This window comes from Pan paniscus, chromosome 18, assembly GCF_029289425.2.
Source record: "Pan paniscus chromosome 18, NHGRI_mPanPan1-v2.0_pri, whole genome shotgun sequence".
NCBI lineage: Eukaryota > Metazoa > Chordata > Mammalia > Primates > Hominidae > Pan > Pan paniscus.
The window spans coordinates 76,200,715-76,228,234 of NC_073267.2; the positions used below are offsets into that span (position 1 = coordinate 76,200,715).

The 27,520-nt window shown below is 46.0% G+C and overlaps 1 protein-coding gene and 1 long non-coding RNA gene across 2 annotated transcripts in view; one reads left to right on the plus strand and one right to left on the minus strand.

The window, feature by feature from the left end:
- LOC117976255 (uncharacterized) overlaps window positions 1-23,472 on the plus strand; it is a 29,664-nt gene extending 6,192 nt beyond the window's left edge. Inside the window, exon 2 of the long non-coding RNA XR_004666877.3 lies at window positions 19,079-23,472. This is a non-coding gene — a long non-coding RNA (uncharacterized LOC117976255). The remainder of the gene's footprint in view (window positions 1-19,078) is intronic.
- The window catches only part of DYNC1LI2 (dynein cytoplasmic 1 light intermediate chain 2), a 30,855-nt gene continuing 26,174 nt past the window's right edge, over window positions 22,840-27,520 (minus strand). The window contains exon 13 of the mRNA XM_034940351.3: window positions 22,840-25,773. Coding sequence (XP_034796242.1) covers window positions 25,673-25,773 — 101 coding nt within the window. The 3' untranslated portion in view covers window positions 22,840-25,672. The remainder of the gene's footprint in view (window positions 25,774-27,520) is intronic.

Consider the following 27,520-nt stretch of genomic DNA (forward strand, 5'->3'; position numbering starts at 1 on the left):
ATTGTTCTACTGTATTACTTTTTATCTATATTTGTGTGTGTGCGTGTGTGTGTTGTTTGGGGGTTTTTTGTGTGTGTGTTTTCTGAGACAGAGTCTTGCTCGTCACCCAGGGTGGAGCGCTGTGGTGAGATCTCTGCTTACAGCAACCTCCGCCTCAAGTGATTCTCCCACCTCAGCCTCCCGAGCAGCTGGGACCACCACGCCCAGCTAATTTTGGCATTTTTAGTAGAGACAGGGTTTCACCATGTTGGCCAGGCAGGTCTCAAACTACTGGCCTCAAGTGATCTACCCACCTCAGCCTCCCAAAGGGCTGGGATTACAGATGTGAGCCACCGTGCCCCACCTGTTTTTCTGTTTTGTTTTGTTTTGTTTTGTTTGTTTTTAAAATAGACTTTTCACTCTGTCATCCAGGCTGGAGTACAGTGGTATAATCATAGCTCACTGTAACCTCGACCCCCTAGACTTAAGCAATCCTCCTGTCTCAGCCTTCTAAGTAACTGGGACTACAGGCGTGCCACCACCATGTCTGGCTAAATTGTTTTTTCTTTCTTTTTTTTGGAGATGGGGTCTCATTATGTTGCCCAGGCTGGTCTCAAACTTCTGGTCTCAGCAGTCCTCCTACTTCAGCCTCCCAAAGTGCTGGGATTACAGGCATGAGCCACCACATCCAGCTTATTTTTTATTGTTTTTTCCAAATAATTTTTTTTTTGAGACGGAGTCTCATTCTGTCACCCAGTGGCATGATTGCTGCGCACTACAACCTCCACTTCCCAGGTTCAAGCAACTATTCATGCTTCAGCCTCCTGTGTAGCTGGGATTACAGGTATCGACTAACACGCCTGGCTAATTTTTGTGATTTTAGTAGAGACGGGGTTTTGCCATGTTGGCCAGGCTGGTCTTGAATTCCTGACCTCGAGAGATCTGCCCACCTTGGCCTCCCAAAGTGCTGTGATTACAGGCATAAGCCACTGTGCCCAGCCTATTTTATTCCAAATTTTTTTTTATCAGCAGTTGGTTGAATCCATAGCTGCAGAAACCACAGATACAGAGGACTGACCCTAAATCAACAAATATTTATTGGGCACTTACTATGGATTAAGCAATATACTAAGAACTTGGGATAGACAATGGTGCTAGCTGATGGTGACATTGATTGGTTGGATGTAGACTCTTGCCTCTGCTTTCTCCCAAAATCCCAGTGAAATGACAGTTACAGGGATTTTTTTGAGGGGGTGGGGTTGGGCATTAAACTGTTGGGATAAAGAATGGCAAAGGAGGCAGGGCACCATGGCGCATGCCTGTAATCCTAGCACTTTGGGAGGCTGAGGTGGCAGTTCACTTGAGGTCAAGAGTTCAAAACCAGCCTGGCCAACATGTTGAAACCTTGTCTCTACTAAAAATACAAAAAAAAAAAAAAAAAATTAGCCATACATGGTGGCGAGCGCCTGTAATCCCAGCTACTTGGGAGGCTGAGGCAGGAGAATCACTTGAACCCGGGAGGTGGAGGTTACAGTGAGCTGAGATCACCCCACTGTACTCCAGCCTGGGCTACCAAAAAAAAAAAAAAAAAAAAAAAAGGAATGGGAAAGGAGACAATGGCAACAAAATGTTGGAAGCTGGGAAGCAAATGGGCAACTGTAACTTAGCAGATCCAAGAAAGCCAAACCCTAAACTGGCAGGGGAAAGGCTGAAATATTATGCAGCACAGGTTATATCACAGAACAAAAGGCTCAGGAATGGGCAGCACCAAGTAAGTGTAGAGTTAGGGGGTGAAGGCAGGAGTAATAAACAAGAAGATCAAGTGAAAGTCTTTTAAAGAAGCAAGTGGATCCCTAGATCCCTTTTCACACCCATCCCCCAAGACTGGAGCTTTGTTCTCTGGAGAGGGTGAAACAGAAGGCCTCTTAGAGATCACTAGGCACAGTTCAGGGAAGGAATACTGTACTAAAAACAGGTGGAGTAAGTGAAAGTTTGCTTAATGAATGAGACCCCCAGACATCCTTCCCTAGATCATGGTAGCCAAGACCTCACATTCTCTCTGGAAAACATGATTAGCACAAGAAGAAAGACCCAAAGATCCTGACAATGGAAGTACCCCAAAGTGGAGCCCAGCCAGATCACCCAACACAGAATCCCACAGTTGAGACTTCTCACCTACAGGCACAGAGCTTCCAATGAGCTTTTGAGGACTCTACTTTGAAATATAAATGACAACTAAGAGTCACCAAACATTTGAGGAAAGCCTATAACATAACAGAGGTCAAAACGAAGAAAAAGATATGTCATTAAATGTTTACAATGGTATATATGTGTGTGTGTATATATATACCATTTTATACACATGTATATATCAGTATTCTCAGGTAAACTGAGAAGATACTGTAACCATAAAAAGTTTAGAATAAGGCTGGGTGTGGTGGCACATGCCTGTAATCCCAGCACTTTGGGAAGCCGAGGTGGGTGGATCATTTACAGTCAGGAGTTCGAGACCAGCCTGGCCAACAGGGTGAAACTCCATCTGTACTAAAAAAACAAAAATTAGCCCAGAGTGGTGGTGCATATCTGTAGTCCCAGCTACTCAGGAGGCTGAGGCAGGAGAATCGCTTAAGCCCCGGAGGCAGAGGTGGCAGTGAGCCAAGATTGTGCCACTGCACTCCAGCCTGAGTGACAGAGCAAGACTCTGTCTCAAAAAAAAAAAAAAAAAAAAAAAAGTTTAGAATAAGGCTGAGTGAGGTGGCTCACGCCTGTAATCCCAGCGTTTTGGGAGGCTGAGGTGGGCAGATGGCTTGAGCCCAGGAGTTCGAGACCAGCCTGAGCAACATAGCAAGACCCCATCTCTATTAAAAAAAAAAAAAAAAAAGTTTAGAATGAGATGTTACCAAAAAGGAATATTCAGAGAAAAAAAAAACCTCTTAGACAAGCACATGAAAATATGCTTAATGTTATTAGTTGAAGGAAATTAGGGAAATGCAAATCAAAACCACTTCATAACTGCCAGGATAGCTATAATAAGAACAACAGGAAATTACAAGTGTTGGTGAGGATGTGGAGAAACTGGAACCCTCATACGTTGATGGTAAGAATGTAAATGGTGTAACTGCTGGGTTGAAAGTTTGGCAGTTCTTCAAACAGTTACATAGAATTACTATATGACCCAGTAATTCCACTCCTGCGTATATACCCAAAAGAACTGATAACGGGTGGCCAGGCACAGTGGCTCATGCCCGTTATCCCAGCACTTTGGGTGGCCAAGGCAGGTAGATTGCTTAAGTCCAGGAATTCAAGACCAGCCTGGGCAATATGGCAAGACCCCATCTCTACAAAAAATACAAAAAACTAGCTGGGTGTGGTGACACATGCCTGTAGTTCCAGCTGCTTGGGAGGCTCAGGTGGGAGGATTGCTTGAACCTGGGAGAGGAAGGTTGCAGTGAGCTGAGATTGTACCACCGCACTCCAACCTGGGCGACAGAGTGATACCCTTTCTCAAAAACAAAGAAAAAAGAAAAAAAGAAAATAAAAGAAAGAAAAAAATTGATAATAGGTGCTGAAACAAAAACTTGTATGAGACGTGCCAGGCTCCATGATGCAGGCCTGTAGTCCTAGCTACTCAGAAGCCTGAGGCAGGAAGAACACTTGAGCCCAGGAATTCAAGGCTGTAGTTTGCTATGATTGCACCTATGAGTAACTACAAACTCCAGCCTGGTAATACAGCAAGACACCATCTAAACAAACAAACAAACAAAACCTTATTATTATGCCCTTATATAAAAAGAAACACAAAAAAACCTTCTTCATGAATGTTTGTAGCAGCACTGTCCACAGTAGCCGAAAAGTAAGCACAAGTGTCCTCCATTACCCCATGAAACAGGAGTTCGAGACCAGCCTGGCCAACATGGTGAAAACCCATCTCTACTAAAAATACAAAAATTAGCTGGGCATGGTGGCATGTGCCTGTAATCCCAGCTACTCGGGAGGCTGAGGCAGAAGAATCGCTTGAACCCGGGAGGCGGAGGTTGCAGTGAGCCGAGATCATGCCACGGCACTCCAGCCTGGGCAACAAAGTGAGACTCTGTCTCCAAAAAAAAGAAAAAAAGAATGCGTTTGAGGGCCAGGCATGTTGCTCATGCCTGTAATCTTAGCACTTTAGGAGGCCAAGGCAGGTGGATCACCTGAGGTCAGGAGTTTGAGACCAGCCTGGCCAACGTGGCCAAACTCCATCTCTACTAAAAATACAAAAATTAGCTGGGCGTGGTGGTGTGCCCCTGTAATCCCAGCTACTCAGGAGGCTGAGACAGGAGAATTGCTTGAACCTGGGAGGTGGAGGTTGCAGTGAGCTGAGATTGTGCTACCCTGGGTGACAGAGCGAGACTCCATCTCAAAAAAAAAAAAAAATGTGTTTGAGGCCCAGTATGGTGCCTCACGCTTATAATCCCAACATTTTGGGAGAAGCCGAGGAGATGATCGAATCACTTGAACTCAGGGTTTCAAGAACAGCCTGGGCAACATGGTGAGACCCTGTCTCTACAAAAAAATGAGCCGTGTGTAGTGGCGCACCTCTGTAGTCCCAGCTACTTGGGAGGCTGAGGTGGGAGAATCACCTGACCTCCAGAAGTCAAGACTGCAGTGAGCCATGATCATACCACTGCACTTCAACCTGGCCAACAGAGTGAGACCCTGTCTCAAAAAAAAGAAAGATTTTTTAAAAAACAAACTTTGCGGCTGGGCGCAGTGGCTCACGCCTGTAATCCCAGCACTTTGGGAGGCCGAGGTGGGTGGATCACGAGGTCAGGAAATCAAGACCATCCTGGCTAGCACAGTGAAACCCCGTCTCTACTAAAAATACAAAAATTAGCGGGGCGTGGTGGCGGGCACCTGTAGTCCCAGCTACTTGGGAAGCTGAGGCAGGAGGATGGCGGGTGAACCCAGGAGGAGGAGCTTGCAGTAAGCCAAGGTTGCGCCACTGCACTCCAGCCTGGGCGACAGAGCGAGACTCCGTCTGAAAAAAAACAAAAACAAACAAACAAAAAAACTTGGCATTTGGTGGGACGGATAGTCCCTGCCAGCGGGGACATGGAGAGCCAGTATTGAAACCAGTAAGTGCAATGGAATATGTGCTGTGTGTTGTTGGGGGAAGGAGGGTGTTCATGACAGTAGGGACATTTCCAGCAAAAAGATTTAATTGAGTCTGTGGGTCAGAATTTCAGCTGAGATCTGAAATACAAACAGCAGTTATCTAAGCAAAAGGGTTGGGGGAAAATACTGCGGGCAGAGGGAACAGCATGTGCCAAGGCCCAGAGACAAGCACCAGCAAGGCGCACTGAAGAGAAAGGAGTGCAGAATTCAAGTGTGGGAAACTGGCAGAGGAGACCTGAAGCTGAAAGGCAGCTGAAGCTGAAAGGACCTCATGGTCCACAGAAGAGGGTAGGTTCCAAACAGGAGAGGGCTAAGCCTGAGAGTGGCCCAACAAGGCCTGCCTTGAAGGGTGCTCTCTCTGGCTTCAGTGCAGCGATGGATTGAGCAGAGGCAACAGTGGAGGGTGTCCTCCAGTACTTATTAAACTGTTTCCCGTTCCTGGACACTAGCCTAAGTTTATTTTTAGTTCTAGGGACAGACTCAAAATTTTCACTTCTGGTTTTTAAAAGAAGTTTGCAGACTTCCAAAGGGTGTTGTTGGGAATCCCACACGGATCCTTAAATAGTAGACAAAACCTGGTATCGTGGTGCCTTCCTTGCCGTTGGATTGTAATACATCATGAGTCCCTGGGTGTAGCTGTGCCTCCAGGTGTCTACGGGTGCTGAAGACAAAATGAAGACGACACAGAAACAGACAGCCCTCGGCCAGGTCCCTGGGTTCCAGGGTCTAGTCCCCATATCCAAGCTGACTCAGGACAACCAGACTCAGAAGAGACTGATGAATAAGCCAGATGCTACTTTGTTAATTACTGCCGGAGGATAGACTCTGCCAGAATGCTGATTCTTATCTCAGACCCTATGCTGGAAGAGCTTCTCAGGGCAGCCAGCTGATGTGGAAGGACATGCCTGGGCCTCAGGAGGCTTAGGCTGCTGCCCAGGGTCTTTTACAACAGCGTCTTTCTCACCCCAGGCAGTGCTTAGGCACTAGCAAGTTCCTTATCGTTGACCCTTTTCTCTACACAGTCAGCACCTGTGTGTTCAGAACATGCTCATGTTTAGCATCTTTAGGTAGGGGCTAGTCCCCGGGATACCTTGGTTCACCTGGATCAGGTTTGTCCCTCAGTGTCTCATTTAGTCCTGGGCTTGAGGGCAACTACCTCCAAGTCTGGAGACCACTAACTGTACCCTCCTACACACACACACACACACACACACACACACACACACACACACTCACACTCTGACTTCCCTGAGCATCAGGACTCATGGAGAGTCCTAACCTCAAAAGCATTGGTCTAGACTGGGTGCAGTGGCTCATGCCTATAATCCCAATTCTTTGCAAGGCTGAGATGGGAGGATCACTTGAGGCCAGGAGTTCAAGACCAGCCTGGGCAACATAGCAAGACCCTATTTTTAGGAAAAGTAAGAAAAGGAGAAAAAAAAAAAAAAAAGCATTGGTCCTACAAAGACCTTAGATTCTAAATTTCACGAAGGGCTAGGAGCAAAACACCTTCCCAAACTGTGGTCTCTGCGTGTTCTGTGTCTGGAGCCAGTGCCTAATCATGGGGAGGAGAGACGGGTTTGTACTTCATTTCATCTCTCACTGAGGCCCCTCCTCAGTGCATCCTTACAAATGTGGGGGAATGGGGATAGCTTGTCCTGTAACTTCTGTTAAGCAATAGATTTGATCTACTACATTTCATATACTCAGTAATTAGCAGAAGCTCAGCCGGGCACGGTGGCTCACGCCTGTAATCCCAGCACTTTGGGAGGCCAAGGCGGGCAGAGCATGAGGACAGGAGTTCGAGACCAGCCTGGCCAACATGGTGAAACCCCATCTCTACTAAAAATACAAAAATTAGCCGGGCACGGTGGCATGCGCCTATAGTCCCGACTACTCGGGAGGCTGAGGCAGGAGAATTGCTTGAACCCAGGAGATGGAGGTTGCAGCGAGCCGAGAATGGACCACTGCACTCCAGCCTGGGTGACAGAGCAAAACTCTGTCTCAAAAAAAAAAAAAAAAAAAAAAACTAGCAGGAGCCCTTAAAGACTTCTACCTCAAACAAAATTATATAGACAGGGACGGTAAGCAGAAGATTTCAAGCATAAGGTATATAGTAGGAAGACTGATTAAGTTTATCATTAACAATCATCAATGTTAAAAGCATGAACCAAAAACACAAGAACATTTTTAATTTAGTGCTTCAAGACTAACAACTTGGTATGAAATGATTCTATTTCTTTTTTTTTTTTTTTTTGAGACAGAGTTTCACTCTTGTTGCCCAGGCTGGAGTGCAATGGCGCGATCTCAGCTCACCACAACCTCCGCCTCCCGGGTTCAAGCAATTCTCCTGACTCAGCCTCTCAAGTAGCTGGGATTACAGGCATGTGCCACCACGCCCAGCTAAGTTTGTATTTTTAGAAGAGACGGGGTTTCTCCATGTTGGTCAGGCTGGTATCGAACTCCCAACCTCAGGTGATCCGCCTGCCTCAGCCTCCCAAAGTGCTGGGATTACAGGCATGAGCCACCGCGCCCGGCAAATGATTCTATTTCTAAAAGGCCTTTTAAAGAAAGGTACCAGGCTGGGCACAGTGCTTTATGCCTGTAAATCCCAGTACTTTGGGAGGCTGAGACAGGCAGATCACTTGAATTCAGGAGCTCGAGACCACCCTGGGCAACATGGTGAAACCCCGTCTTTACAAAAAATACAAAAATTAGCCAATCATGTTAAGTGTGCACCTGTAATCCCAGCTCCTCGGGGGACTGAGTGGGGAGGATCGGATCCGTTGAGTATACAAGGTAGAGGCTGCAGTGAGCCATGATCCACCCACTGTACTCCAGCCTGGGCAACAGAGCAAGATCCTGTCTCAAAAAATAAATTAAAAAATTTAAAAATAAAGGTGCCAGTATGTCTTGATGTCTGAAGGATTAGACTCAAAGATGTAAAAATCAAAACCCACTGTTTTGTGTTTGAAAGGAGCCGATGTCCCTGTCCCTCTCCTTGGTGGCAGGGCCCTGACCAGACTCCTCCAGCAATGTTCCCACATGCCTGGAGGGAGGGACCAGAGCCTGGGCCAGTTCCAGGGAGGAGTGGTTCAGGGGTGAGAGTTAACTGCTGCTTCTGAAGGAACTTGTCCCTTCAGCCGGAAAAATGCTCTCCGAGTCTCTAAAAATAGTGCTCGCTGGGATTTTCCAGTTTGACATTCCTTTGATTACAATGACCAAAGACAATCCAAGCCAGTCCACCCTGGGCCCCTAACCAGAGCCTCCAGGGAATCCCAGCTTCTGCGGGACCCCAGTTTGTGGTTCCTGCTGCTTCCAAAACATAATGATTTGGGGAGAATTCACCTGCTCAGCAGCCGCCTCGCTTCTCCCTGGCTGCCCTCCACCTTCTCTCTCCATGGCAGAGGAAGTGGCATGGGTTTCTGGGGAAGAAGGCCGAGAGTGTGGCCATAAGGAAATGTGGGACCTGCCTTCACCCTCCAGGACTGGTGTCCATGCTGGGCCTGGCTAAACTAGCCATGTGAACCCTAGGGAGCTGCTGAGGTAACCAGGAGGCAACAGACACCTCGCCAGGCATTTGCAGCTGCCCCACCCCCCGGGGCCAGGCACTGGGCCATATCCTGGGGCTTCACGGCTCTCACAGAAGAACTGCGGTGGGAGGGAGTTATAAACCAAAAGTATCTGAGACAAGTCTCAATCAATTCAGAAGTTTATTTTGTCAAGGTTGAGGATCTGCCCAGGAGACCGTAAAGTCCGTGCCTTTTTCTGAAGATGATTTTGAGGACTTCATTATTTAATAATTTTTTGAGATGGACTCTCACTGTCGCCGAGGCTGGAGGGCAATGGCACGACCTCGGCTCACCGTAACCTCCGCCTCCTGGGTTCAAGTGATTCTCCTGCCTCAGCGTCTCGAGTAGCTGGGATTACAGGTGCCTGCCACTGGCCAAAATGGTGAAACCATCTCTACTAAAAATACAAAAATTAGCCAGCTGTGGTGGCATGTACCTTTAATCTCAGCCACTCAGGAGGCCGAGGCAGGAGAATCGCTTGAACCTGGGAGGAGGAGATTGCAGTGAGCCGAGATCCAGTTCGTGCCACTGCACTCCAGCCTGGGCGACAGAGCGAGACTGTCTCAAAAAAAAAAAAAAAAGGCCCCAGGACTTCAGAAAGAGGTGAGTGGTCTGGCTTCTTTCGCAAATATGGGCAGGGTCGAGAAGGTATGTGAAGGGCAGGGGCAGGGACAGAGGGACAGGAAGGTTGGGAACTGATTCTGAAGACGCCTGCAGTCCGGGGAGCCATGAGAGCTGCATTTTGCTCCTTAAGCAGGGGACTGACGTGATCAGATTTGGACAAAAACAAAAAGTACTAATGAATAATTCAAAGTCTTATCTCCCGGTGTCAAAAGGGTAGTAGAAACACTGTTGCCGTGAATAATGTATAGAGCCCTTTTAAAGGGAAAAAGGTCTCAGGGACCCCAAGAGAACATCTGCAGACATCCAGGGCTCCCCAGACCCATTTGGGCAAACCCTGGAGCAGCCAGAATTGCCCCAAGAGTTCAAGCAGCCAGATTCATGAGCCCTTGAGCAAAGCCTCGAAGGTCAGACTGGCCTCAGGTGAGCTATCAGAGTGGGCAGGAAAGCATAATGGGAGGACACAGCAAGGGCAGAGCCCAGGAGGCTGGGAGGCTGGGAGGCTGGGGGAGGAGGAGTGAAAGGGTGGCTGGAAAAACACTCTGATTTTATTTTTATTTTTTAATTTTTGAGATGGAGTCTCACTCTGTTGCCCAGGCTGGAGTGCAGTGGCATGATCTTGGCTCACTGCAACCTCAGCCTCCCTGGTTCAAGCTTTTCTCCTGCCCAGCCTCCCGAGTAGCTGGGATTACAGGCGCCCATCACCATGCTTGGCTAATTTTTGTATTTTTAGTAGAGATGGGGTTTCGCCATGTTGGCCAGGCTGGTCTTGAACTCCTGACCTCAACTGATCCGTCTGCCTCGGCCTCCCAAAGTGCTGGGATTACAGGCGTGAGCCACTGCACTCAGCCAGGAACACACTTAGTAAAGTAGTGAGGTTGGAGAGGTGTTAGGGGCCACTGTGAAAGGCCTGAATATCATACCACTTTGGCTGTTAGTATGCACACATGGGAAGACATGAAGGTTAATTAACTAATGTATTTATTTGAAAACAATCTCAAAATTACAAAAAAAAAGGGTAAGTATAGTATAATGTTTTTCCCTGAATCATTTGAGAGTATGTTACCAACCTAACAGCCCATCATCCTCAAATACTTTAAGTATTTTCTACAAAGAAGGACATTCTCTGCTTTTACCACAATGTGCATCAAAATCAGGAAATTTTTTTTTTATTCATTTTATTATTTTTTGAGACCGAGTCTTGCTCTGTCACCCAGGCTGGAGTGCAGTGGCGTGATCTTGGCTCACTGCAATCTCTGCCTCCTGAATTCAAGCAATTCTCATGCCTCAGCCTCCTGGGTAGCTGGGACTACAGGTGCACACCACCACACCCAACTAATTTTTGTATTTTTAGTAGACACAAGGTTTCACCATGTTGGCGAGGCTCATCTCAAACTCCTGATCTCAACTGATCTGCCTGTCTTGGCCTCCCAAAGTGGGATTACAGGCATGAGCCACCACACCTGGCCAGGAAATTATTCTTGATACCTTATTACCATCTAACCCTCACATTCCAATCAAGTTCTGCCAAATGTCCCTATAATGTCTCTGTAGCAAAATGAAGCCATTAAGGATCGTGTGTTGCTCTTCTTCTTCTCACGTCACCAGTTTCGTTCAGACTGGAACAGTTCCTCAGACCCTCCTTGTCTTTTATGACCTTAACACCTTCAAAGATGTAATGCAGCCAAGTTATTTTGTACCATGTCCCTCAGTCTGGGTTTCTCTGATGTTTCTTTGTGATTAGATCCTGGTTATACATTTTTGGCAGAAATCCCCCAGCAGCAACACTGTGTTCTCTGTTCAGCCTATCAGGAGGCACACAACTGCTATGTGTCCCATTATTAATGATGTTCACTTCCATCAGGTGATTGAGCTTCTGGCCGCCAGGCTTCTCCACTGTAATACGCTTTTTCCCCCTTGTAATGAACAAATCTGACACTTTGTGCATCAAAATAAATACTGATAGTAATGGATTATAACCCATTGAATAAATCATGTAAATTTGAAGTTTTGATGAGGAATGGAATGCTGTTTCACACTGAACTTTCAATTTACTAATTTATTTATATAGCTTCATGACTTCCTATTTTATTCAATGGGTTATAATCCATTATGATCTTTTTTTTCTTTTTTTGATGTTCAAATTGTCCCTGGCCAGTGGGCTTCTCTCAGTCTCTCTCGAAGAGACAGGGTCTTGGCTGGGCGCAGTGGCTCAACGTCTGTAATGCTAACACTTTGGGAGGCTGAGGTGGGCGAATCACTTGAGGTCAGGAGTTCAAAACCAGCCTAGTCAACATGGTGAAACCCCATCTCTACTAAAAATAAATATTAAAAAAAATTAGCCAGACATGGTGGCTGACACCTGTAATCCCAGCTACTTGGGAGGCTGAGGCAGGAGAATCACTTGAACCTGGGAGGTGGAGGTTGCAGTGAGCTGAGATTGCACCACTGCACTCCAGCCTGGGCGACAGAGTGAGACTCCGTCTCAAAAATAAATAAATAATAAAAATTGGCCAGGCACAGTGGCTCATGCCTGTAACCGCAGCACTTTGGGAGGCCAAGGTGGGCAGATCACCTGAGGTCAGGAGTTTGAGACCAGCCTGGCCAACATGGCGAAACTCCAACTACTAAAAATACAAAAATACAAAGATTAGTTGGGTGTGGTGGCAGGCATCTGTAATCCCAGCTACTCAGGAAGCTGAGGCAGGAAAATCACTTGAACCCGGGAGGCAGAAGTTGCAGTGAGCCAAGATCATGTCATTGCACTCCAGCCTGGATGACAAGAGCAAAACTCCATCTCAAAAATAAAATAAATAAGATCTACATAGTGAAACCCTGTCTCAACTAAAAATACGAAAAATTAGCCAGGTGTGGTGGCGGGCACCTGTAATCCTAGCTACTTGGGAGGGTGAGGCAAGAGAATCGCTTGAACCTGGGAGGCGGAGGTTGTAGCGAGCCAAGATCGTGCCACTGCACACCAGCCGGGGTGACAGTGGGAGACTCCGTCTCAAAAAAATAAATTAAATTAAATTAAAATTGAAAAAAGAGACAGGTCTTGCTGTTGCCCGGGTTGGAGTGCAGTGGCTACTCACAGGCGCCATCATAGCTCACTGCAGCCTCAAACTCCTGGTCTCAAGAAATCCCCCCACGTCAGCCTCCTGAGTAGCAGAGACTACAGGCATGCACTACCATGCCTGGCTCCTTTTAAGGAATTTTTTTCATGCCTTTATGCATACAGCTCCTGTCTTTCGACACGTGTCTATGGTTCTTTGAGCCCTTTCTTACTTTCTGGCACAGATGTTCCAGGCTCATCTTACACTTTCCCTGTCTCAGCCCCAGAATCTACCATTTCCCCAAGAAACCCCAGGTTTTTTATTATCTTTTTTTTTCCTTGCTTCCTCGTCCTCTGCCTCTCAGCCCCTTTTTCTTTCTTTCTTTCTCTCTCTCTTTCTTTCTTTAGAGATGGAGTCTCGCTCTGTCACCCAGGCTGGAGTGCAGTGGCGTGATCTTGGTTTACAACCTCTGCCTCCCGGGTTCAAGCAATTCTGCCTCAGCCTCCCAAGTAGCTGGGACTACAGGCACACGCCACTATGCCTGGCTAATTTTTGTATTTTTAGTAGAGACGGGGTTTCACCATGCTGGCCAGGCTGGTTTCGAACTCCTGACCTTGTGATCTGCCCGCCTCGGCCTCCCAAAATGCTGGGATTACAGGCGTTAGCCACCAAACCTGGCCCTATTTATTTTTGAGATGGAGTCTTGCTTTGTGGCCCAGGCTGGAGTGCAGTGGCGCAATCTCAGCTCACTGCAACCTCCACCTCCCAGGTTCGAGTGATTCTCCTGCCTCAATTTCCTGAGTAGCTGGGATTACAGGTGCACACCACCATGCCCAGCTAATCTTTGTATTTTTGGTAGAGACGGGGTTTCACATGTTGGCCAGGCTGGTCTCGAACTCCCAACGTCAGGTGATCGACCCGCCTCAGCCTCCCAAAGTGTTGGGATTACAGGCGTGAGCCACCGTGCCTGGCCTATTTATTTATTTACTTACTTATTGAGATGGAGTCTCGCTCTGTTGCCCAGGCTCGAGTGCAGTGGCACAATCTCAGCTCACTGCAACCTCTGCCTTCTGGGGTTTAAGCAATTCTCCTGCCTCAGCCTCCCAAGAAGCTGAGACTACAGGTGTGTGCCATCCTGCTGGCCAATTTTTGTTATTTTTTGTAGAGACAGGGTTTCTCTATGTTGGCCAGGCTGGTCTCAAACTCCTGGCCTCAAGCAATCTGCCCACCTCAGCCTCCCAAAGTGCTTGGATCACAGGCATGAGCCACCACACCCAGCCCCCAATTTATTTTATGAGAGAATGGTATTTAGAAACCAAGATCATGGCATAAGGTGTGCTCATTGCTATTGGGCTGTTGCTGCTCCCAGGCCCTCTCAGGGCAAAAAGCTAAGGGATATATGTGTGCAAACACATATACATATGGCACACCTCTACATCTACAGAGTCTTACTCTGTCACCCAGGCTGGAGTGCAGTGGCCCAGTCATGACTCACCACAGCCTTGGCTTCCCAGGCTCCAGCAATACCCCAGCCTCAGCCCCAAGACCAGCTGGGATTACAGGTGCATGCTACCATGCCTGGCTTATTTTTATATTTTTTGTAGGGATGGGGTTTCACCATGTTGTCCAGGCTGGTCTTGAACTCCCAGGCTCAAGCAATGCACCCACCTGGGCCTCCCAAAATGCCGGGCTTTACAGGTGTGAGCCTCTGTGCCTGGCCTTTTGAAAATGTGTATGCATGAGTGTATTGAAGACCATGGGCTAGGAATGGTGGCTCACGCCTGTAATCCTAACACTTTGGGAGGCGAAGGAGGCAGGACTGCTTGAGCCTGGGAGTTCAAGACCAGTCTGAACAACAGGGCGAAACCCCATCTCTACAAAAAAATACAAAAATTAGCTGGGTGTGGTGGTGCATACCTGTAGTCCCGGCTACTCAGGAGGCTGAGGCAGAAGGACTGCTTGAGCCTGGGAGGCAGAGGTTGTGGTGAGCTGTGATCGTGCCACTGCACTCCAGCCTGGGCAACAGAGTGACACCCTGCCTCAAAAAACAAAAACAAAAACAAAACAAAAAAGGCAAAAAACAAAAAACCCAAAACCATGAGTTCACACTGATACCTCCAATTCCAATCCAATGCCATATACATTTAACTTATTTGACCAATGCCTGTATGCAGCCCCTCTTCCATCACCTCCATCCCTGCACAGATGCCCTCCTTACCACATGACCCTGCCCTGGGCCACCCCACTCAGACACCCCATGCCTGCTCTACTCCTTGTAGATGCCCTCCTCATCTACCCTAGCTGATACCCTCTCCTCTCCACTGGGGGAGTCTACTCATGGGTTTGCTCTCACTCACTCTCTGACACTCTGCACTCCTGCCCCATCCCCAAATAAGTATACCCTCTCCACCCTGCTTGGGCTAATACTGTATGCCAGGCCATTCATCCATTCCTACTCATGGGGACACTCTCCACCCTGCTCAGGTTCCAAACCCTCCTTTGGGTCTCCACAATTCCCCACTCCACCCCCAGGCAGATACCTGCCATGCTCTGCCCACCTAAAGGCTTCGGGGCTTAATTGTTGGGGGAGAAGAGCTTGACAAAGATTTTGGTTTTTATTTTGAGCAGAGAGAAGCTGACTGTGGCATTAAAGACATCAGTTAGCTTGTCTGTTGTTCCCAGAATACCAGCCCGGTAGGGGGAGGGCCTACCTTGTTCACCTCCTTGTCACTCACATTTTGAGTGTCACCAACCCATGCCCACAGTTCCCTGGAAGATGGCTATGGTTATTGAGCAGAGGCAGGGAGAAGGCCCCAAGAGGCCACATACCTCAAACACGTGTTTGGATGCCCACACATGCAGATGGCAGAAAGCTGCCTTGCCCAAGAAATCAGGCAGTTGCCAGGTAATGGAATTTATGGTGTGCTGAAAGCTTGTCTGCCCTAAAATAGCTCTCTTGCTCAGTCTCAACTAGCAATTTATTTCTTCAGATTTAAGACCTGGTGTTTAGCACTGCCTGGGCTACCAGCTAACTAGCTAGGGAAAGGTAGGCAGATTGGGTAGAGGAAGGCTGCAAGACAGCAGCAATACTTTGTTTCTTATTCCCAACTCTGTTCCTGACTTTGTGTAACCTTGGCAAATAATTTCTAAGGCCTTTTCCTTTTTTCCTTTTTTTTTTTTTTGAAATGTAGTTTCGCTCTTGTTGCCCAGGCTGGAGTGCAATGGTGCGATCGCGGCTCACTGCAACCTCCGTCTCCTGGGTTCAAGTGATTCTCCTGCCTCAGCCTCCCAAGTAGCTGGAATTATAGGCAGGCACCACCATGCCCAGCTAATTTTTGTATTTTTTTTTTTAGTAGAGACAGGGTTTCACTATGTTGGTCAGGCTGGTCTCGAACTCCTGACCTCAGGTGATGCACCCACCTCGGCCTCCCACAGTGCTGGGATTACAGGCGTGAGCCACTGCGCCCGGCTTTTTTTTTTTTTTTTTTTTTTTGAGATGGAGTTTTTGCTCTTATCGCCCAGGCTGGAGTGCAATGGTGCAATCTTGGCTCACTGCAACCTCTGCTTCCTGGGTTTAAGTGATTCTCCTGCCTCAGCCTCCCGAGAAGCTGGGATTACAGGCATGTGCCACCACGCCCAGCTAATTTTTGTATTTTTAGTAGACACAGAATTTCACCACATTGTCCAGGCTAGTCTTGAATTCCTGACCTCAGGTGATCCACCTGCATCGGCCTCCCAAAGTGCTGGGAATACAGGCATGAGCCACTGCGCCCAGGCTCGTTTTTTTGTTTTTTTTTGTTTTTTTTTTGAGTCAAGATCTCACTGTGTCACCCAGGCTGGAATTCTCAGCACCTCAGCCTCCAGGGTAGCTGGGACCACAGGCATGTGCCACCATGCCTCGCTAATTTTTTTGATTTTTTTTTTAGAGACAAAGTCTCAATGTGCTGCCCAGGCTGGTCTCAAACTCCTGAGCTCAAGTGATCCTCCAGCCTCAGCCTCTCAAAGTGCTGGGATTATAGGCATAAGCCACATGCCTGGTCTCTAAAGCCTTTTCAAGAACTGAGGCCTGTGTGTCACACAATTTATTCAGGGCTGGTTCTGTTTGGGGACACTGTCTGCAAGCCAGGCACTGTGCTAGGCACACATCCAGCATCCCTATAAAGGAGATGAGGATTTCCTCACTGGATGCTGAGATTCACTAAGGTTAACTGACTTCTCCATGACTACACAACTGTGAAGTTCTGGGGCTATGACTCAAACCCAAGTCGACCTGAAACAAGTTCCCAGCTCAGACAGCCCAGGTGTTGGGCCTGGGGCTATGGATTACAGTTTTTCTTTTATGTCAGAGCAGTTCTGATTCGGCTCAATGCCAGAAATTATTTACGGTTCCAAGTGTGGGGAGAGCCATCTGGTACAGTGGCTGGTTTGAGGCTGTTCTTGATGATGATTCCTATGAGGACTCAGCACCAGCAGCAGGCAATGTTTGCTGAACTCCCCTTTGTGGCTAGGACTGTACTATCCATGGGCATCAGGGAGAAACCTGCTCCTAGGGGGAAAAACTCCCAGCATTGTCCTAGTTATGACAAATTCACCAATTCACAGTGCTTATTTCCTCTGGGACAGGGATTGTGAGGGGGAAGAGAAGGTGGGGCAGGAGAGATAAAACAGAGGCTGAAAGGTACTATCACCAGAGTCCAAATTCCAAGGCTCATAAAAACATGGACCTTTATCAAGCCTCAGAAATCCTGCATGTGAATGTTCTCAAAGGGTGTTCTGTGGGACCTGGAAGATGCCCACAGTCAAAGACGTGTCAGACCTACCAGTCACCCATAGAACAAATCAAACCCAAAATCTGTCTAATGCAGTGGTTACCAGACTGGGAAAGGGATGGGGGAAGAAAGGATGAGGAAGGCTGGTTGATGGGTATAAAGTGACAATTAGATAGGAGGAGTAAGTTCTGGTATTCTATCACATAGTAGGATGACTATGGTTAACAGTAAGGTATTGGGCCGGGCGCAGTGGCTCACGCCTGTAATCCCAACACTTTGGGAGGCCCAGACAGGTGGATCGCTTGAGTTCAGGAATTTGGGACCACCCTGGACAACATAGTGAACCTCATCTCTACAAAAAATACAAAAATTAGCCAGGCATGGTGACATGCACCTGTAGTCCCAGTTACTTGGGAGGTAAGGTGGAAGGATCACTTGAGCCCAGGTTAAGGCTGCAGTGAGCCATGACTGCACCACTGCACTCCAGCTTGGGTGGCAGAGCGAGACAGTCTCAACATAAATAAATAAAATAAAATATACCTTCTCGACACCCACATATTTTCTATATACAAAGCTTAAACAGTGACAGTGTTGTGTCCTATATACTCCAAAGTTTAATTCCAGGCTAGCATTTGCTAGATGATTTTGAATAGGTAAAAAACAGATTCACAAACTGTGCCAAATATTTTAAATATCAAGGGCAGATGTTAACAGGCCACAAGCTGCACTCCCACTCTTTAAAATAAATTATTGCCTTAAAAAGGCATATAAATTGTTGAACTCTTCCCAGAACAAAAACTTACATGCTTCACACTGGGTTTGCCTTTTCTAGCAGAACTTTAAATAGTTCTTTAAAGATCCTGCTTGGGTGAGATTTGTGGGGAGGCAGGGCAGGGAGGATGGAGGAGCTTGATGATCACTTAGGAATGTCAGTTAATTCAGTTCTACACAAGAAATAAGTTTGTTACAGAACATTACCCATGAAAATATCTTGTCATTAAATGAATTTTTACATAGGAATTTCTTTTTTCTGTTTTTTTTGAGATGAAGTTCACTCTTGTTGCCCAGACTGGAGTGCAGTGGCTCAATCTCGGCTCACTGCAACCTCCGCCTCCTGGGTTCAAGCGATTATCCTGCCTCAGCCTCCTGAGTAGCTGGGATTACAGGCGCACGTCACCATGACCGGCTAATTTTTGTATTTTTAGTAGAGACGGAGTTTCACCATGTTGGTCAGGCTGGTCTTGAACTCCTGACAACTTCGTGATCCACCCACCTTGGCCTCCCAAAGTGCTGGGATTACAGGCGTGAGCCACCACGCCTGGCCAGTTTTTTGTATTTTTAGTAGAGATGGGGTTTCATCATGTTGGCCAGGCTGCTGTCAAACTCTTGACCTCAGGTGATCCACCCCCCATTGGCCTCCCAAAGTGCTGGGATTACAGGCATGAGCCACCGTGCCTGGCCAGGATTTTTTTTTTTTTTTTTTTTTTTTGACAGTGAGTCCCACTCCATAACCCAGGCTGGAGTGCAGTGGCACGATCTCAGCTCACTACAACCTCCACCTCCCGGGTTCAAGTGATTCTCCTGCCTCAGCCTCCCCAGTAGCTGGGATTACAGGCACCCGCCACCATGCCCAGGTGATTTTTGTACTTTTAGTAGAGACACGGTTTCACCACGTTGGCCAAGCTGGACCTGAATTCCTGATCTCAGGTGATCCACCCACCTCGGCCTCCCAAAGTGCTGGGATTACAGGTGTAAGCCACCACGCCAGCCAAATTTTCATAGTAATTTCGTAACAAGGTTAGAAACATTTGAAAGGTTAGGCTTGTCCCTTCTGAAATACTGCCCAAGGTTGGGGAAAGGAGTTCTTGACCCACACAGAATCCACCCCCAATTCCTGGCCTCAAACCCCTGCTTTCTCCTCTCCTTTCAGGCTGTGAGAGTCCCTCAGCGTCAAGCCCAGGGAGACACTTTTGGCCGTCTCACTGTGAGCCAGCAGGGTGTGCTGTTCATCTCCAGTGGGAGTGTCAGCCGCTTCCTTCCTCCAGCTCTCACCACCACTGCGACTGGCCTGTCATCTGTCTCCTGGTCAGAACACACCATCTCTGCCTTATCAATACAGACGGCATCAAGACAGCACTTGGCATCCTTTCGGCTATCTGCAAGCCTTGCAGGGTAAGGAATACAATACTAAATACCTCAGAACTCGGTTGTGGCATCCTGTAGGAGCAGCACCAGGCATCATCACAGTGAACGGTCACAGGATATCCATCCCTCTGCGCTCTGTTCTCTTTAGAGATGGTATTTACACCACAAACTGAAATGCCACAACCAAAAAGGGTAGGGGCTAAGAATGAGGTTGCTGGATCAGTGTTACTTAGAGATGACGTCCTAGAGATGTTTTCAAGGTCATTAATCACACTGAAGACCTACCATATGCCAGGCACATGTGTACCTCCTCTAATGTCCACAATGACTAGAAAGAAATTTTATCCCTACTTTACAAAGATGGGAAAAGGAGGCCTGAGAGGGGTGAAGTTCCCCAATTTTGGTTGTTTTCTTGTTTTGCTTCTTGATCAATTTCTCATCCATCTGAACTGCACTTGCTTGATTCAAATGTCACCAGAGAATGAACTAGGACTGGAACCCATTAGTGCCCATGCCCTCCCCAACATTCCAACTGCCTCCCTCCACGGGTTGCTCCCAATCCAGAGGTGGCAGAAGAGGAATTCCAGAGAGGTTAGTGGTGTGTGTGAGGGCCCCTAAGGCAGGTCTAGAGGCAGGCCAGCCTGCTAGCCTCACAGGCACACCTAGGAACATTTGCACTGATGAAAGTCTGTCTCAGAGCCTGCCAAGGGCTCCTGCCGCAGGCAACACCTAAAGCTCTTCATACCTTAAGAGAAAGGAAATTCCAAGATTAGGAGTGGCAGACACCTCAATTTGCGTTTCCCAGAAAGATACCTGCGACTGCAGCCCCTTCTCCCTTTGTAGAGGATATTGGGTACTTTATCTGCCATTTCTCTCCACCTAGCAAGAGTGACTCTTCCATCCATCATGGCAAGGGGAAAAGGTTGAACAGCAGCACACAGCTGCTTACGACCACAGATGAAAACACACTCGATTGTGTGATACATTTTCCCCATCTGCTTTATTATTTATTTTTTTGAGACGCAGTCTCACTCTGTCGCCCAGGCTGGAGTGCAGTGATGCGATCTCGGCTCACTGAAACCTCCGCCTCCCAGGTTCAAGTGATTCTCCTGTCTCAGCCTCCTGAGTAACTGGGACTACAGGCTTGTGCCACCATGCCTGGCTAATTTTTGTATTTTTAGTAGAGATGGGGTTTTACCATGTTGGCCAGGCTGGTCTCGAACTCCTGACCTCGTGATCTGCCCACTTCAGCTTCCCAAAGTGCTGGGATTACAGATGTAAGCCACCGTGTGCAGGCCCCCAACTGCTTTAAATGAGCACAGAGTATCAGCATACCACCATGATTAGTTGAAACTCAGAAGCTAGACTGCCTGGGTTCAAATTCTGGGACCTTAGTAGCTACTTACCTTATCCATGTCTTAATTTCCTCAATCTGGAAACTAAGATGGACATCAGCAGAGTTATTGTGAAGTTTAAATCAGTTTGTATAAACCACCTAGAAGAGTGACTGGTGGCTGGGCGCCATGGTTCACACCTGTAATCCTAGCACTCTGGGAGGCGGAGGCGGGCGGATCACCTGAGGTCAGGAGTTCCAGACCAGTCTGGCCAATATAGTGAAACCTCGTCTCTACTAAAAATACAAAAATTAGCCAGGCGTAGTGGCGTGCATCTTTAGTCCCAGCTACTCGGGAGGCTGAGGCAGGGAGAATCGCTTGAACCCAGGAGGCAGAGGTTGCAGCGAGCCGAGATTGTGCCACTGCACTCCAGCCTGGGCGACAGAGCGAGACTGCATCTCAAAAATAAAATAAAATAAAATAAAAATAAAATAAATAAAAATAGAAGTGACTGGTATACAGCAATCTCTAATGTAAGCGTTTACTATTACAATGTTAATGCCCGTATTATCAAATAAAATAATCCTCAACACATTTATTCACCAAACTTCCTAACTTAATTTTAAGACAAAATGTAACAATGAATTAATAATCTGTACAAGTGCTGACAGGCACGCAGACTGGTGTGACCTCTATGGAAGGGATTTTGATAATATCTAACAACCACAGACGCGCATTTACCTTTTGAGTAGGTAGGCCCACTGCTAAGAATTTACCCTGAAGACACATCTCCAAAATAAAACACAAGATATGCAGAAGGTTACTCACTGCAGCATTAGATGTAATAATACAAGACTGCAAACATCCTAAATGCCCATCTGCAGGAGACTGGATGAATAAACAAGGTACATTATACAATTGACTAGGATGTAGCCATAAACAAGAATAAACATCTTCATGAACTAATATAAACCAACTTACAGGCAATGTTAAGTGAAAAAGTAGACATGGTGCGTCCACTCAAAAGGCCTACAAGTAATAGCACTCAGTAAAATTAAGTATGCCTATCGTCCAGATCTTGGTTTCCAAAAACCAATCTCCCACTAAAAGAAACCAGGGCTCTAGCCGGGCACGATGGCTCACACCTGTAATCCCAGCACTTTGGGAGGCAGAGGAGGGTGGATCACCTGAGGTCGGGAGTTCGAGACCAGCCTGGCCAACATGGCGAAACCCATCTCTACTAAAAATATAAAACTTAGCCAGGCGTGGTGGCACATGCCTGTAATCCCAGCTACTCAGGAGGCTGAGGCAGGAGAATCGCTTGAATTCGGGAGGTGGAGGTTACAGTGAGCTGAGATTGCACCATTGCACTCCAGCCTGGGCAACAGAGCAAGACTGTCTCAAAAAAAAAAAAAAAGAAAAGAAAAGAAAAGAAAAAGAAAAAAAGAAACCAGGAACCAGGACTCCTTGGAAAAATGGCTGATTCCAGGTCAAAGTCAGGGAAAATGCAAGGTGAGCCTGGAACACCTTTTTGTGCCAGAAAGTAAGAAAATGCTCAGAGATTAAGGGAAGCATATCAAAAGGACAGAGTTATATCTGTTAAGAGTATAGTATCCAGAATACATAAATAACTCTTACAACCCAATGATAAAAAGTCAAATAGGCTGGGTGCAGTGACTCATGTCTATAATCCCAGCACTTTGGGAGGCTGAGACACAAAGCAAGACCCTCAAAACAAACACAAAAAACACAAAAGGCAAATAACCTAATTTTAAAATGAGCAAAGAATCTGAATAGACATTTCTCCAAAGATATATAAATGGCCAATACACACATCAAAAGATGCTCCTTAACATCGTTAGTCACTGAGATACCTACCACCTTCATACTCATGAGGATGGTTGTAATTTTTAAAAACCAAAAAAACCAGGCTGGGTGTGGTGGCTCACACCTACAACTCCAGCACTTTGGGAGGCCAAGGCGGGAGAACCACTGGAGGCCAGGAGTTCAAGACCAGACTTGACAACCCCCATCTCTAAAAAATAAGATAAAATAAATATGGCTTTACAATGTTATTCTTTCCAGAATTTCTGACAATTTCAAGTGAGACAGGTAAACATTTTTAGTTATGTGATCAGATACCCCATATGATTAGCAGAAAATTCAATGTATCTCCAGTGGGATGATTCACCATAAAGAAAGCCACCAAAACTTGTAAGCAGTCTGGATTCATGTTTATTGAAGCCAGTAATTAGAGACATCTTTTTTTCCCAGGACTAGAAAGCAAGGTTCCACATGACTGCATACTGCACCCGGACAGAGCCACACCCCTGGACTAAGGCTGGTGGGGGATAATCTGCAGTCTTACTTTTAAGTTAGAAACACCAATAAATTTAGTATACAGACGACAGTGAACTTTCACTTACAGCATTAACATTGTTAAGGTCATGATGTACAGAGCAGTCACTTTCAACTTTGTTAAATTAATAAAACATGACAATGTCTTTTCAGTTTAAATACCGACTTTAAAATGCCAATCAAAAAAAAGTGCAAACAAAATAACAATCTAGCAGCATTATCTGTTGCATTTTTAGGAAAGACCAATTCTTGGCTGTTATCTTCAGCCACGTATTCAAAGTTGGGCTTTTCTCTGATTTTTTTTTTTATTTTAAAGACAAAAAGCAGATGTAACCATTATAATGTGCATAAATAGTCATAAAATTGTCTTTAACAGTCTACCATACAAGTGTACTCTGCAAATAAAATGAATTTTACTTTAAAAACTAAAGGCTGTTTATTATTTGGCCTTTGGTTCCAATGCTTGAAAACCCCAAAATAACAAAACTCATCTCCCTTCCTCCCACCTCCCAAAAAGAACCCTGCAGCTCCCCAAAGTTGGTAGACTTTGGCAACCACTGAGCACATGACACTATGTATCAGCTTCTTCTGATACTAGGAGCTTCCACTTGTCATGAGTAAATAAAAGTGGTCTCCAAGAAACCTTCCTTCACAAGACATGTCTTAGCATTTCATCAGTTTTAGTATATTTTATATTGACACAAAAAGTGCTTATCAGTTCAAATGATAAAAAATAAAGACAAATTAAAATTTTGCATTAAAATTTAAAATTATACCATATTCCTCTTCGGCATGTGCCTTTCCAGGAATTCTTGTTTCTGAGGTCACTCATTTTACTCCCGGGGACTAAGCGACCCCACCTTTAGTGAGGCCACAAGCTGTTTGGCATCTATTGGTCACTATACCACAATTATCATTCTACAGTCAGTTTACTGTCATTACCTAGACAACCTGGTAATTGGAAGCCACAATACATTTGTTTTTTTAAAAAACTGAATTTAAAAAGGAAAAAAATAGTATATCTCAACAATAAAACTGGCACAAGAAACATTTCTATCAGAAAGGCAAGTTGATACTCAGCTTTCTCCTTAACAGTGTTCAGACCTTTACGAAAGCAATTCAAGAAAGTCTTCAAAGAGTCTTGACACAACATAGGATATTAAGTTATCCCCAGTACTACATTAGTGGTCAGTCAAATCTGGTATGTAAAAGTAATGACATTAGGGAAGTTATGCTTAGACACAGTACAACAAACATTCATATAAAAAAAGTAAACTCCACATGGTGAACTGTGGTTTTTTCCCTTGGTTTGACAACATTTTATACATTAAATTCATGGTAGTGTTTGCATTTAAATGCTGTCATATATAAAATTAAAAGTGCAATTTCAAATCCACAGAAATCATTTCCAGAATGGTGGTATAACATGACAATGTGCATGAATTTGCCCTAGGTGGGGAGACACCTGAAACTCTTATTTCCATAAGAAAAAAAATGCTACATTTTATGAAAACACCTAACAAGAAAAATGTATCATTTCCATTTTCTGTATAAAACATTCACACTTATCTGTCCATCTCATAGCACTGATCAGACCAGGAAGCTAGGAAAAGACCCTTTTGCATCAGTGGAACTCCTTGAAGCTTTCCACAAGTCATAAGGCAGGGCTTGGTACGAGCCAATTAACCAGAGTGCAATTACATTAAAAACCTCCCCCAAACTTTCCGTGGCACATTGCATTATGGTAAAACCAGAGGTTCATCACCTATTTTGTATTAGTTAGGCCAGCCTGTGATAGTAAAAACAAAAAATTTAATTTAAAAAATAAAGCAGGAGCTATTTAGACAACAAAATTCAAAGTAAACTAATTCTGTAACTGCTGACTTTGAAGACATCCCACAGTGACTGTCTGCCCCACAACACATATCCGTGGACCCCAGTACCTCTCATGAGGACATAGCCTGGGCCAAGCACATGGGTCCTGGGCAGCTGCCATCGTTCCCACCCCTGGGTCAGCTCCGCCTGACTCAGGCACCCCCACAATTAGTACATCTTTCATAAGTTAAAGATGCATTCAAAATAAGCCTAATTCCCATTTTGCTTAGTGTTTTGTTTGGAAATGCTTCTAACAATGATTCTTCAACTTCTACTGAATGCACAGTATTTACTGACACTGCTCATCTCCTCCTTCCTCCATCTCCCTCAACATTCAGCTTCCCCACCATCACTTGTCTCATTACTCCTTCTGGTCTTTCTTTCCTGGACTTTCTGCTACTTAATCTGCTTCCCAAGAACAAGTGAATTTACTAACATGAAACTGGTCAGACTAACCATCATCTTACCAATGATTTCTTGGTCTCATTTGCTCCACCCTGTTAGAAAGTGGGCCCTCTTTCTTTCACTCTACCTTCCCCTCCACAAGAAGCCCAGATGTGCTTGCCTCCCACAAAAGAGCCACATGCCCCAGAGTCCAAGGGTTATCCTTAACAAAGGGTCTGACATGTAACCTTCCTAAATGTGCATTTCACACTCGGACAAGCCAATGAAGTTTTTTTTTTTTTTTTTTAAAGTTCATCTCCCCTGCCCCAAAAAACTGATAGCATGTGCCATATCAGAAAAATCCTGGTCTTAGCAGATCAATATACATAGTTATTTGGTCATTCGACATATGCACTTTTTAAGGAGGTTCAGGCTTCATTTTCTGTTGAAGAGTTTGTTACCATAGAGTCTGGCTTTCGAGTCATTCTATCCAGTTCTTCCTGAACATTTGACAACACAGTCTTTTGTCCTGAAAAAAAAAAAGCAAAAAAGCAAAGTAATGATGTGAGAAGAGGAAACAATTTTTTTTAAAGGAGCATTTAAAATTATACGCCTTCTATAATCACTTGATGACAGTAACCTTAATAAGAATGAGGAAAGCCCTTTTCTACTGCAGTGGAGAGGAGACCCCAACTCGGCACATCCTAATCCCACAAGTCACAGGCCAGTGCTTCCTCCAACTCCAAGGGAGTGACTTGACTGCTCCCTGGCGGGGGGTGCCTTTGTGCCAAATACAAGAACCTTTCTGAAAACCCTCTCACCACCCAACCCTGACCCCTGTGCACTCTCGCCACCATCTTCCTAGAGGTAGTACCTGAATTTCAGCAACGAAGGAAACTATTTTCTTTGCCCCAGATAGGTGTTTTTGTTTATAACATTCTAGACTGACTCAAATGGATAGCCTGAAAACATTATGTTTCAATAAGAATAAGATAGTTCAGTCCTGCACAAAATCTGTACTTGTATTTTTCTGCTGTCAGACACGAACAGGCCTAGAAATAGACACCTATTTCCCAGAAGGGAATACTACCAGCCCAGAGTCTGGGCCACTAGACCAGACTCTGAGTTTCTTAGAACGTAGGAGCCACTGGAGGCCCAGGCTGCCCCAAGTGATTTCCTGAGGGTCTCCTCTGCCCTGAAGACATCAATTAGGGAAAACAATGTATAAACATACCTTATAGCCAATGGAAAATGGAAAGCAAAAACCCCTTAAAATGTCCTCCAGCTTCTTGGGAAAATGTGTAATTCCCAAGGAAAACATGTTTTGTTTTGTTTCAGAGATGTCCAAGACATAGACCTGCCCTACCTGCTTACATGGAAGGACAGGTGGGTGGCTGCCACAGAGGTGTGTATGTGACAAGTAGGGAGCTTCAGGGAGGAGGAGGCCTTGACTCTGCAGTGAGACAGTGAGGGTTCACAGCCAAACTGGGGGCAGTGGAGTAAACAAAAATCCTTACAAAGCATCACAGAAAAAAAAATAGAACAAATAAAACATCACTGGTTCAGAACAACTAAGGCTTTTGTATAATTTTAAAAAATTAAAAGTAGGCCAGGTACACTAATCCCAGCACTTTGGGAGGCCGAGGCAGGTGGATCACCTGAGGTCAGGAGTTCGAGAACAGCCTGGCCAACATGGCGAAAAACCGTCTCTACTAAAAATACAAAAAAATTAGCCGGATGTGGTGGCGCGTGCCTGTAGTCCCAGCTACTCGGGAGGCTGAGGCAAGAGAATTGCTTGAACCCGGGTGGTGGAGGTTGGCAGTGAGCTGAGATCATGCCACTGTACTCCAGCCTGGCAGACAGAGCAAGACTCCATCTCTATCAAAAAAAAAAAAGTCAGCCGCGGATGGTGGCTCACACCTGTAATCCCAGCACTTTGGGAGGCCAAGACGGAGGGATCACCTGGGGTCAGGAGTTCCAAGACCAGCCTGGCCAACATGATGAAACCACATCTCTACTAAAAATACAAAAAATTAGCTGGGCATGGTGGCACGCGCCTGTAATCCCAGCTACTCGGGAGGCTGAGGCAGGAGAATTGCTTGAACCTGGGAGGCGGAGGTTGCAGTGAGATCACGTCATTGCACTCCAGCCTGGGCAACAAGAGCAAAACTCCATCTTGGAAAAAGAAAAAAAAAAGTCACTGGTACACCATCCATGGACCATGACTTCTACTGGAGAGGTTCTACAACAGGGCCACATATGTAATTTAGGCTATA